This window comes from Lepidochelys kempii, chromosome 13 (assembly GCF_965140265.1).
Source record: "Lepidochelys kempii isolate rLepKem1 chromosome 13, rLepKem1.hap2, whole genome shotgun sequence".
Classification (NCBI taxonomy): domain Eukaryota; kingdom Metazoa; phylum Chordata; order Testudines; family Cheloniidae; genus Lepidochelys; species Lepidochelys kempii.
Window position 1 is genome coordinate 22,619,970 of NC_133268.1, and position 12,690 is coordinate 22,632,659.

A 12,690-nucleotide genomic window follows, 5' to 3' on the forward strand; every position below is an offset into this window, starting at 1 on the left:
TACATTAATGGTTTTCTGAACCCAGAGATCTGCTGTCCAACACCTACTTTTCATGAAAAACTAAACAATGTGCATTTTAATCCTATTAATTTGGTCAAAACTACATTGTTTTTAACAGTCATTTGAATTACACTCTTTACATTGTTTTGACAGGCTTTAAAAATAATCTCCACACGTGTACATTTGTCTCTGCCCTGCACATAAAAATGCATTTTTCTCAATGGCCCATTTTCTCTTCCATGAATTCCTTCATGAACCCAAAAAGAAAAGGAGTACTTGTGGCATCTTAGAGACTAACCAATTTATTTGAGCATAAGCTTTCGTGAGCTCACGAAAGCTTATGCTCAAATAAATTGGTTAGTCTCTAAGGTGCCACAAGTACTCCTTTTCTTTTTGCGAATACAGACTAACACGGCTGTTACTCTGAAACCTGTCTTCATGAACCCATTATTTCTGCTGGGATCTTCTCAGCTCCCTTCCTCTCTCAAACCAAGCATTCAAGCAGATAACCAGGGCTGACAATGTAAAGCTAATTCAAATGGAGTCCTAAAGTTTCTAAATTATTTCCCCTTTATAGTTCTGCAACTTCCTCTTTTCCCTCTGGCAATGTCTATCCTCTAGTGAGGAGAGCAGATGAAGAGTCTTCTTAAAAAAAAAATTGGTTTCAATTAGTCAAGGTAATAAATAACACCAGCCCTGCCTCCGAGCCCCCTCAAATGGCCAGGCAATCAGGAGAAATTTCAAGGGTGTTCCCAGGTTGAGACCCCACTGTGGCAATATGCTAAAGTATAATCAAGCAATCTCAGTCTCTGAAGCTTAAGAGGAAAGGGGGTAAAAGCAAAGGTACCATTGAGAACATAGACTATAATTTAACATAAATCTTTACAATATACAAAGTCTGTCAAGTACAGAATTACACAGTCAGTTAGGCATATTAGATGGGGGTTGGGAGAGAAAAGATGAAGGCGAGAATCTCTCTTTTAGAAGCACTAGACTCAGGTCACTGCTGGAGGCAGGATGCTGGACTAGATAGATAAATGATCTAATACAGTATGAAAAGGCAACAGGAATCCATCGAGCATTTATTTTTCTAAGACAGCACATTACCATAGATACAGGTTGACAGGTGGCACTTAATGTAATGTAAAGAAATTAGGACAGGATATAGACTAGCAAGGAGGTCTGTGTATGAAATGGTCAGAAGCTGCAAAACACAGAAGAAGAAAACAATTGTTGCTGAGGGGAGAATGCTGCAGTGGACAGAAACACAATGTCTGGCAGCAGTTAAGAAAAGAACAAGGGGCATATCAGAAGAAAAGAGCACAACTCAGTGGAAATGATCATGGAAGCATTATTAAAGACAGGAAGAGCCCATATTGAGTAACGGGGACCTTGCTACAGGAAGGATATTGAATGAAATGACACGGAAAAGAGCAACAAAACAAAATGTCTCATATGTTGAGATTTTGCGAAAATTAGGTTTATAGTCATTAGAAAAGAGGACCTCAAGAAGGGAACATGACTGAGGTACATACAGTTCTATGTGGTACAGAGAAAGGGGATGCTACAAAACTAGCAGTGAGGGCAACCAGTTCATACAAGAGAGAATGAAAGAATCCAAGAAAGACAAGTCACTAAAGGATAAAAAGTCTAATAATGTTAGGAACCATTAGGAAAGGGACAGATAATAAGACAGAAAATATCATAATGCCACTATATAAACCCACAGTATGTCCACATCTTGAATACTGTACCCAGTTCTGGTCACCCCATCTCAAAAAGGATATAGTGGAACTGGACAAAGTACAGAGAAGGGTAACAGAAGTTGATCCAATAAAAGATATTACCTCACCCACCTTGTCTCTCTACTAGTTTAGTGATGCAGACAAATGAAAACTAGTGTTCAGTTATATAACCTGATACAAACTGAATCAATACATCCATTAAAAGGAAATTGCTATTAAATTAACCTGAACCAATATGTGGATTAGTAAAAATTCTCTGTGGTAGGGCCAGCTCTGACACTGTATTTAGAACTTTTGTAAATTCTGCCTAAGGAGAAATCAGTAGAAGAATCATTTAAACTTGAAGCTGCAACAACGTTAATTTTTATAGCAAAAAAGAAAGGAACTCACTGAAACAGCAGCAACCCTGCGAGGCTGTGTCACTCCAACTACTCTCCCTTCAGCTGTCCAGCCAGCTTCTGCTAGATACTGCAAACAAACATTGAAGACAGGGAATGCATTTGTCATACATGACACAATGTACCCAGCAGTTAAAGCACAGTACTGGATATCAGGGCTTCTAAGATTTATTCCTGGTTCTGACATCGACTCTCTGTGACACCGCAGGTAAAACACAAAGATTTTGTGCATTAGTTGACCCCTCTATAAAATAGGTACACTACTACTACCCCTACCTGACAGGTACATTAGCATTTAGGAAGCATTTTAAGATATTCAGATGAGAGAAGATTCACAGCTGTAAAGTATTTCCTCTTACTGATTCCTTTCCTGCCCCTCATTTAGTTGTCCTGTCTCAGGAAAAATGTCCGAATAGCATTAGTCAAGTATTCATGCTGAAGCAGTTAATATACCTCACTAGTTTTGTAGCTATGTAGTCTGGCAAGAAGAGCTAATTTTATATATTTGGCAAATATTGATTTTTTTTTTTTTAGTAATACTCACCACAAAAAAAAAGCTACTAAGTTTCTGTAACTGTTGTACTTCGGATGTGTTGCACATGCCCATTTCACGTTAGGTGTGTGTGTGCCTCAAGCACAGTTGCTGAAAACTTTTCCCTCAGTGGTACCCATTGGGTCGGCTCTAGCACCCTCTAGTGCCGCTTGCTCATGGCGCCAGTATAAAGGGACCGGCCGACCCCGCATCCCCTCAGATGTCCTGTCAAAAGTTTTTAGAGCCCCCCAAGTATCTGGGTGGGGCGGGTACAGATGCTGAGGTATATGAGGGCAGTTGCCTGAGCCTGCTTTGTTTCTTTTGCAGGTGATGGAGGGATGGTGGAGCTTAGAAACAGGTGTTCTGCTGAGGCCTGAAATGCTTCCTCGAAGGCACTGGGGTATAGAGGCTGAGGGACTTGAGGGTAGCTCTGGAGTCCTTCAGTCCATGGAGCTTTGCATCTGTCTGCCCTGAGAAGAGCGAGGTCCTTTCAAACGGAAGGTCCAGGAGAGACTGCTGGACCTCCATTGGCAGACCTGAGGACTGCAGCCAAGAACAGCTGCACACAGCCACAATTGAGGCCATGGATCTAGCTACCAAGTCTGCTGTGTCCAGAGCAGCCTGCAGAGAGGCCCTGGCTATCAACTTCCATTCTTCCACCAGTGCAGAGAAGTGCTGCCTGGACTCCTGGGGAAGCAAGTCTCTGAACCTTGACATGGAGTCCCAGACATTAAAATTGTATCTCCCTAATAATGCCTGTTAGTTGGATATGCAGAGCTTTAAACCTCCTGTAGAATAAACCTTTCTACCAAATAGGTCTCTGAGTCCTTCGCCTTAGGGCATGCATTCCCTGTCTCCCACAAGGCTTTAACTGGTCACATGATGGCCTAATTGAGAGGCAGCCACTATAGACAGCCACAGCGCAGCCAAGAATGTTGACAAGGCTGTGGAAGGATTCTATGACTACCTCCACATGCAGCCCTAAGTTCAAGACCACCTCTTCATCAGCTCCTGATGAGCTTTGAAGTCGTCCGAGTCGGGGGTGACATGCCCGCCCCTGACACCGCCTTGTCCAGGGAGGAGGAGGAAGACTGCACTGGCAGGGGCCCTCCTCTTCTCCTTCTGCACTGACTGTGTCCCGCAGGTCTAGGTCCTATGGATCAGTACCAGGATCAGAGTCTAGGTCGGGTGCTGTGCGATGGGATAGAGGAGCCCTTCTCTCCGAGGCTACCGAATATAAGCATCTGGAATGTGCCCCTGAAATCAGGAGAAAACACCAAGGGTTCCAAAATGGCCATTGCATCAACACAGGCCAGAGCCCACTGGGCCAAGCACTTGGATATACCCCTGCGCCAGGTCTATCACCGCATTGGGCTGACCAGGAGGGTACCGACAGTGACCCATCTGTTGGGTATCCGACCCCACTTCCAACTCAGACGATGAGCCTTCCTCTGGGGACCATAGCGGTGCAGTACTCATCGGTTCCAGAGATTAGTGCCGAGGCGGGGAGGCCCGCATCGAGGATAGCAGGGACAGTTTCCCCCAGATGCTACCAAGGGGTCAGGTACCGAGCGGCAGTTTGAGATGACATGCTCCATACTGCCCACCTACACCGGCTCTTGCTCTGCCGTCAACGGCAGTGCCAATAGCACCAGCAAGTATCTGCCTGCCATGAATGCTTCCAGTGTGGTCAACACCGCGATCACGCCAGAGCCTTGCTGTCCCTCTGGCACCGGCTTATCCGGTACTGAACTCAACAGAGCCTGCAAACAGGATAGAATCAATGGTACCCCACATGGAGAGGAGGCAAGGCAGTGACCTGACTCAGGTCGCACTCCACTGCGCTCCTCATGTTTGGCCTTTTTCTGAATCAGGGAATGCCCCGTCTTGGCCAGCTGCTTCTTATGTTTCTTTCTTGGCACCGGGGACAGGGAACGGTACCGAGAGTCCCTCATGGTGGAAGGAGCACTCTGCACCGACGCTGAAATACTCAGTGCCGAGTCTGACTGGCTTGGCTCCAAAGAGGGTCTGAGTGCCTCTTCCATCAATAGGAATTTCAATCTGGCCTCCCAGTTCTTCTTCGTACAAGGACTGAAATCCCAGCAGTTATAATGGCCCTGGACATGAGCCTCAACCAAGCACTTTAAGCAACTGGCATGCAGGTTGCTCAAAGGCATAGGCTTGGTGCAGGGCTTGAAGCCTGGTGACCGAGGCATGCCTTGGCACCAGGGGCAGATGAAAATCCGCTAACAAGCAAGAAGCTCCAACTAAACTATGTACAAAAGCTATTTACAGTCCAAACAAAAAAATAAATAAGTAGTGAAGAAAGAAACAGGGGAAATAGATGAAAAATGAAGACCACTGCATACAGCTTGTTGTAGTAAGAAGAGCAGTTCCACCTGTCCTCTGATCACAGGTGGTAAGAAAGAACTGAGGGGGGTGTGGAGTTGGCCGTTCCCTTTATACCTCCGCCATGAGCACGCAGCACCAGAGCGTGCTAGAGTGGACCTGACAGGCACCACTGACAGAAAAATTTCCACATACTGTACTCGAGAAATGCACACACCTAATGTGGAATGGACATGTGCAAGCACTCGAAGATGACCAATATTTTAATAGAATATGAAAAGGTGCCATACAAATATGCAATATGTTTCTCCCATCATGTTAGAATTTTCTGGCAACGAAGCACAGGAAATAAAGATGGTCACTGTTTGAACAAAGAATTAGAAAGATCCTGATTGAAATTTTTTCTTTTCTTTTTTTAAAAAAACACACTTTACAAATGGTGATGAATTTAAAAGAATTCTGAAGGAGTAATAATTTTAAGAAAAGTTGACCTCCTAGTTGAGCAGGAGCTTTTTGCAGTGGGAATCGTGGACCCAAATTTGATTCTTGAGTATGGTCCTTTGTTACATAGGCCAATAAGTTATGTGGCAGAAGGATTTTATGCTGTTGCAATGCCAGAACCTGTTGGCTGATAGCAAGAGAGAGACAAGGTATAAGGCTTTCTCATACCTCAGTGCATTGCAATATTAGGACTGGGCCTAAGGTATCACCCTTGCCCCATAAGGTCTCTACACTGCTCCCAAGAGTTGGCTGTCATCCTACGCAAGATCTCCTGGAAGAATACAATTTTGCTATGTCACATGCACACTCACTTGTGGAATCTGAGTAGTTTTTCCACATCCTGTTTCTCCAACAATCACCAGCGTCTGATAGTTCTCCACCAGATAAAGGATGTGGTTTCTAAGCTGGAAGGGTGGAACATACTCAAGTTAGGAGAACAAATCTGTAGAACAGAATTTTCAATACATTTCTGCAAAGAGCAATGCACATATACACATACACTCAGTATAAGGTATGAATTATGTTTAGAGCTTGATGTGAGAAAGCTAAACAATTCATTAAAATCCATCAATGCAGTGCACAACATAAGTTCACATAAAGGTTGTAATAAAAAAGAGCAGATTCACTTTTGCCAACATCTATTAAACACAAAGAATAAAGTTCAACAAATATTAGAATGGTGACTTCCATTACATCACTTTCATGTTGTAAAGTGATTTTTAAGAGAGAGGATCAGAAACAATTTATAAAAGAAACACAGCAGGCATGAGATTCAGCATATCAAAAAGTCCTTTCATACCTTAAACACTGGTAACTTTTGTCTCTGCTGTTCAATTGAAAGAGATGCATAGGGATTATAGATGACAGAAACACCTGTACTTTCAGCAGCACTCTGCCTCTCTTCTGTGATGCTGACACCAGGACCTTCCGTGCCTACATGACATGAGACAATTTTAATAGGAGGATGACAGAAATTTGCACAGTATATCTTAGTCTAACTCAGACAAATAAGTTCTTTAGGAAAAGGAATCTGTCTGCCTTCTAACATGTGCTGTTAAGCATCTCTAACATAATAATCATAAACATATGTAGTTAATGCTTAATAAACAGGAACTTGTTCCAAATTAAATGTAAATCTCTATTTTTTAAAGTCTCCTAACATGCCACAATGTATCTGTGTCTCTCAAAGAAAATTTTTAAAACTTCATGAGAAATGTACAAAAGCCTTAACTTTTGGCACCTCTCTTTTTCCTTTTCTTCCACTTTAAAGAAAGGTTTTTGACATACTGTATTTCTCACTGTTTTTCCCAGGAATGCCTCTAGTCATTTAAAACCAGCAACAGGCAATAAGAATCAATTTAATCAACACACCATACTAGAATAAGTCTCCCAATGGAACATTTTTGATTGAGATTAATTCTAATGTGTACTTTTAACCCTACTTACTTATGAGCCATGCCACTCACTAAATTGAGCTCATAAATCTGTTTATTCCCAGTACATGTAACTGGGAAACTCATGACAGCTGGAAATGCTCAATCATGGGGGGGATTTTCTCATTAAGGTAATGCATCTTCTGCAGTTTTCTCCTCTGCTATTCAGTTGAGATGTCTCTCATTTTGTAGGATCTGTGTTGCACATTATTGGCCATGTCCACAGAAGGATTTAAACGATATTTGCTCAATTCTGCTTTAAAACAGACAGGTCCCATCCACATTCAACAAACAAACTGTTTATATTTTGTATTAACATAGACGAGTTTAAAGAAGAGTTAAAAATGGTTCCAATAAGAATTTAATCCCCATTATAGACATAGCTTTAAACAGCAGTATCATATAACATTTGGATGCCAACAGAAAGACAAGGAATAATTCCTCTGATCACCCATGTGTTTTCTGTTACCACGCTCCTGGACCTACCCGACAGATAATTTATTTAAATCAGGTAACCAATTCAACTTGCCAAGGCTAAACCACTTGGAGGGAGACTCCCTCATTTTTTAGATTAATTTTACAGCAATGTATAAATTTTTCATTAATCTTCAGTGTATGGACTGCATATTCCCATGCATTTGTACAGTGACCATGCTACAGGGGACCTGGGACACACAGGAGACTTCAGTATATCCCAGGAAACTGACTACTTAAATTCAAAATGTTTCTGCCTCTCTCTCTCTCTACTATCAATCAATATAAATTCTGGCTCTTCCATGAACTGATTGCTGCTTCAGGCAAATGCATTACTGGAGCCTCTGGGTGATAGTAAATTGTTTTCAGATCCTCACACCAAAACATAGAGCATAAGCACAAGATAGTATAATTCTTTCAGTTAGATTTGCTCTCTGCTTTGCTTTTATTATAGAGGAGCTGCAGCTCTGCTATTATTATTATTATTACCAGCTGGACAGTGGGGTGGGAGGAGGTATTTTTTCATATTCTCTGTGTATATATAAAGTCTGCTACAGTTTCCACAGCATGCATCCGATGAAGTGAGCTGTAGCTCACGAAAGCTCATGCTCAAATAAATTGGTTAGTCTCTAAGGTGCCACAAGTACTCCTTTTCTTTTTGCGAATACAGACTAACACGGCTGTTACTCTGAAACCTGAGCTCTACTATAGTTAAGGTTGGGAGTCCCCTGCTTACAAGATGACTAATTCTATTTTATTTTAGAGGTATACATGAATTTAGTGCTGGTGAAAGATGCCTGTTTGAGATTCCCTGAAGACCCACACCCCTATTTATCCACAGGGGAGTTTCAACCCATGCAGCAGGAGCAGGAGCACGAGCACAAGCTTCCCGCCCCCTCAATGCAGCCGGGCCGATGTGCCTTTACCCTGCAGCCCAGGGCCCACCCTCAGCTGCACGAGCAGAGCTCGTGACCCATCAGCCCTCAGCATCTCTGCTGACCAGGGGCCAGGCAGTAGCAGGGAGATAGGCAGCTCCGCTGTTGGGGGCGCCCGGACTGTAACCCAGCCAGGTCAAGGGGAACTTAAATGCCCCCCTCAGACTCTGCGGGAAGGGGGGGGGAAATTACAGACCATTAAATCACCAGCTCCTAGTCACTGTGGTGGGGAAGGGTAAGAAACGACCAGCTTTGCCCCAGCCCCGCTCCGGGCAGCGCCAAGAGGGGATGGGACGAGGGGAGGCCCAGGAGCCTCCCGCCCGGTGAAGGGGAGCAGAGGGGACTAGCACCAGCAGTGCCGATGCCCGGCCTTTGCTCCCCAGTGGCCCCCTCCCTCCCGGGCCCGTTCGCCCCTCACCCGGTTTCCAAAACTTCATCGGTCCTACGGGCGCCGCCATCTTGGGGTGAAAGGTCAAAACGGAAGTGACGCCCCCGCCCACCGCAAGGGGAGGGGCTGTGCGTCATGTGATAAGCTGTGTGATTGGCCGGCTGTTGCTATGGCGTAGGTCCCTTCCCAGGCAGCCTCCCCGCCACGAGTCGTAGGGAAGCCGAGGGCCCTATTGTGCCCCAGGCACCTCCCTCCTCCACCAGAGGAAGCGCCCAGAGGCTAGGGGGATGGGCGCACAGGGAGGAGCCTAGCCATATCTCATATTCACACCTAAGAATTTGCTCCTAGGAGCTGGAGCTTTAAGAACAATGCCATGCATCATGACACTCATAACTAGAGGGTTGCGCACTTTGTTGTTTCCCTAGGCTGAGCACTTTGCGCACACTCGAGGGTCCTTGCATTTCTCTCGTCCCAGCCACAAGTTCTGTGTGTGCCATCCTCCCCTCCCGCTCTGTTGTAGAGACTCTCTTCAACCCCTTCATCCCTTCCCTCATGCCAGGGTCTCCATGTCCCCCTTCCCTTCTAGCCAGCGTCTCTGTCTGTCCCCCCTATCTTTCTCCCACACCAGCAGCTCTGTATACTCGTAGTTTCCCCAGCCCCCAGGCATAGGGCACTGTGTCCGCATTCTCCTCATGCTCACCGTTCCGCCTTCCTCACCATGGCAAGGGCTTAGTGTGCCTCCCTATTCCCCATCCCTCCTATGCAGGATCTCTGTGTGCCCTCCGTGCCAGGGGCTGTGTGTTCCACATCCCATATCCGAGTTCTTCATTCTTCCTCCTCCTGCTAGTGATTCTGTATCCCTCATTCCCCCTTCCCTTGCGGTTCCATGGGCCCCCATGCCAGGAATCCCTGCCCATGCCAAGTACTGTGTATGTACGCTCCAGCCCCCCACCTCCAACCCATTCTTTTTCTTTCTCTCTGGGAGATAAGTAATTCAGTGTGTCAGTATATTTAAACTGTACTAGGAACAGCAGCAGAGCTGAGATTGGGGTATTGCTATGCTGGAAGGCTGCCTTCAGCTGGTTATTTGATCTATAGACACAGTCAGTGGTTGAAGTTGCTTAATCTGCTAACCAGATGATCTGTGCACCCCCCATTTCTCCCTGCTGTTTTTTTTTTTTATTTTCATCCAAAGCAATAGGGTTCTGCCCACTGATACCTGCAACAGTCCCTGAAATTTTGGAGTTGATCAAATGCAACATTCAAAAGTTATCACATTGCGGACAAGCGTTGAAAATGCCACCGCACCGAGTGCAAGATTTCACTTCACCTGGCCAACTAGGAAAAGAGATTGAGTTTAGATTCACCTTAGCTACCATATGTTAGCTAAGCCCTACCTAAATTTGATCATTTTTCTAGTCAAAACTAATAGTCAACATTGTTCCTTATGTTCGATCTCATCTGTTAGGTCTTAAAAATGAATTCAGCAGTGCAAGGTAAAAAGGCAGGGAAGCAAGAGCAAACTGGTGGCTGCTGCTGTGAGCATTTGTATTATGGACAGCATTGGAAGCTACATCCAGTGACTGGCAAACAGACCGGATGTAACTTTAGGCAACACCAGCACAGGAGAAACCGAAGCACAACAGGCTGGATAGGGCTGCTCAAGGCCCAGTTTAAGGCACGTGCCCAAAGCTTGACTTGTGAAAAGTTTCCTTAAATTCACAGAAGAAAAAAACAAACAAAAGTATGATGCAAGCCATAATCCCTTGCATGACTCATTAGTCCTAGCCAAGCCTTAAGAAAACCCTCTATCACAGCGGTTCTCAAACTGTAGGTCAGGACCCCAAAGTGGGTTGTGACTCCATTTTAATGGGGTTGCCAGGGTTGGCTTAGATTTGCTGGGGCCCAGGGCCGAAGCCCAAGTCCCACCACCCGGGACTGAAGCCCAGGGACTGAAGCCATGGGCAGCGGGGCTCAGGTTACAGGCTCCCTGCCTGGGGCTGAAGCCCTTGAGCTTCGGCTTTGCCCCCCTCCACCCAGGGTGGTCAGGCTTGGGCTTTGTCAGAGGGGGGTGTGGTGCAATTAAGTTTGAGAACCTCTGCTCTACGATAAGACAAGGCAGCACAGGCTGGATTTGAGGTGGTGGCTCGACCTAAGGAGAGCCACAGGATCTTTGTCCAACAGCTTCAATAAGGAATCCCGCTTATATTCATTACAACCAAGTCAAGTTTCTTCCCTACCACAAGGATATATGCACCAAAGTCATTGCACTTTATACCAGGCAGCTGATGGTTTGGGAAAAGAATCACCAGACAATTAAGTTCAATTACCCTGATGCTTTATTAAATCTTTGACAAAGAGGGTGAAAAACTCACAGAACCACAAAATCCCCAGCCACATTTCACTTGCTTCTTAATCTCTAGCACTCTTTTTCGTGTACATAAATAATGTGACAGAGCAGCACTATGACTGTTGTAATTAATCGTAAGTGATATGTTTATACCTTACCTGGTTAATATGGTCTTTCAATTAATTTTTATTATAATCCGATGGTTGTTTGGCAAATTCTTTTAGAGAAAAATTATGTCCTTGATTGTAATAAGAGATGTAATCTTAAAATCCTAGCTATTTGGATACATTTTGAAATTACAAATAATACAAAAGATCTCCCACAGTTATTATATAAATATTGCTTTTTTTCCAGTCACAGCAACAATAGCCCATACAGGAAACACTGTTACAGTAAACTTAGAATCCTTTGCATAAAAGAGGAGAAAAAGCTCATTCAAGAGAAAAGTCCACCATCAATTTTGAACACACAAATATGCAAGACACTTACAAATTCTGAAAGAGTAAGTTAGCCTGACAGGAACATTCTGCACACATCACAAAAGTGGCATTAAGAGGATTATTGCATTGAAGAGATACATATCATAGCAAAGGACAAACCCATACTTAGGATACTAGCACACAAGGATAAAAAAAAAACATCATGGACACTGAATGTTCTTAGATTAGGCAAATTAAGTTTCAGTTACAATAAATGCAGAAGATTAATTATGTTATCTTTATTGCACATAACAGACTTTTTCTTGTTTATAATGTATAACAGGCTATATGAAGTGCAAATTAATGTAAATCTAGAATATTAATTTTTTCCTGAATTAAAACAGCCTTAATGCAACAATTATAGGGTTGCCCCCAGTTTTGTGTATTTTTTGTTTTTAATTGCTATGCTTAATAACATACATAACTCTTCAGTTAGGTTTAGATATTCACACCTCAGGCCCAGACTCAGTGAAGCACTCACACCCATGCCTGAATGCTCTGCTGAATCAAGGCCTCAATGAATGAAGTGGGTTAAGAGTATGTTCCTACTTTACTGCAGCTGCCATTGTTTGAGTGAAGAGAACTTTCTACAAGGCTGGATTAATGAGACCACAGGGCAAGAATATATGTTGAAATCACTATTTTTGCAACAGAAAAGATTAGATTTGTTTTAAATGAGAGCTTTGAATTTGTATGAAGACCTTAAAATGGCAGGATATTTGATTTTTTTTTTTTTTTTGCATAGATGATTTGCCTGGCCTAGGTTAAGGTGAGCTTTTTTGATTTTTGGGGAAATGTGTGCAGTGAGGGGGGAAGGGGGGAATTCTTCCTTGCGTTTCAAAACCTCTCATAAAATTCAGGAGTAGGCTGAAAGCAACAGCTCCTGTGTCTGTCAGGCCAGGTATGGTGAATGTACAATGATATAACGAAATAGGCCTTCATTTGGTTCTGCAAAAGCGAATAGGGAAAGCTTCAGTGTAGGGGGAAAAAAAAGTATTCTAGAGAAATTAATATCTAAAAAAGATTATAAAAAATCTTTTTGCAACCTTATCTATACTTTATTACAAAACAAAAAGGATAGTGTACATTTAAAATAATGTGCAAAA

At 43.7% G+C, this 12,690-nt stretch overlaps 1 protein-coding gene across 3 annotated transcripts in view; it reads right to left on the reverse strand.

Moving 5' to 3' along the window:
- DHX35 (DEAH-box helicase 35) overlaps positions 1 to 8,869 on the reverse strand; it is a 48,810-nt gene extending 39,941 nt beyond the window's left edge. For 2 of the 3 annotated variants that reach the window (XM_073309743.1, XM_073309742.1), the window contains exons 1-4: positions 8,786 to 8,869; positions 6,325 to 6,458; positions 5,837 to 5,929; positions 2,136 to 2,213 (exon numbers count right to left, since the gene is read on the reverse strand). In XM_073309743.1, the coding sequence (XP_073165844.1) occupies positions 2,136 to 2,213; positions 5,837 to 5,929; positions 6,325 to 6,458; positions 8,786 to 8,825 (345 nt within the window). In that variant the 5' untranslated portion in view covers positions 8,826 to 8,869. The remainder of the gene's footprint in view (positions 1 to 2,135; positions 2,214 to 5,836; positions 5,930 to 6,324; positions 6,459 to 8,785) is intronic. The other variant, XM_073309744.1, reaches the window with a different exon arrangement.
- Between the last annotated feature and the right edge of the window lie 3,821 nt (positions 8,870 to 12,690).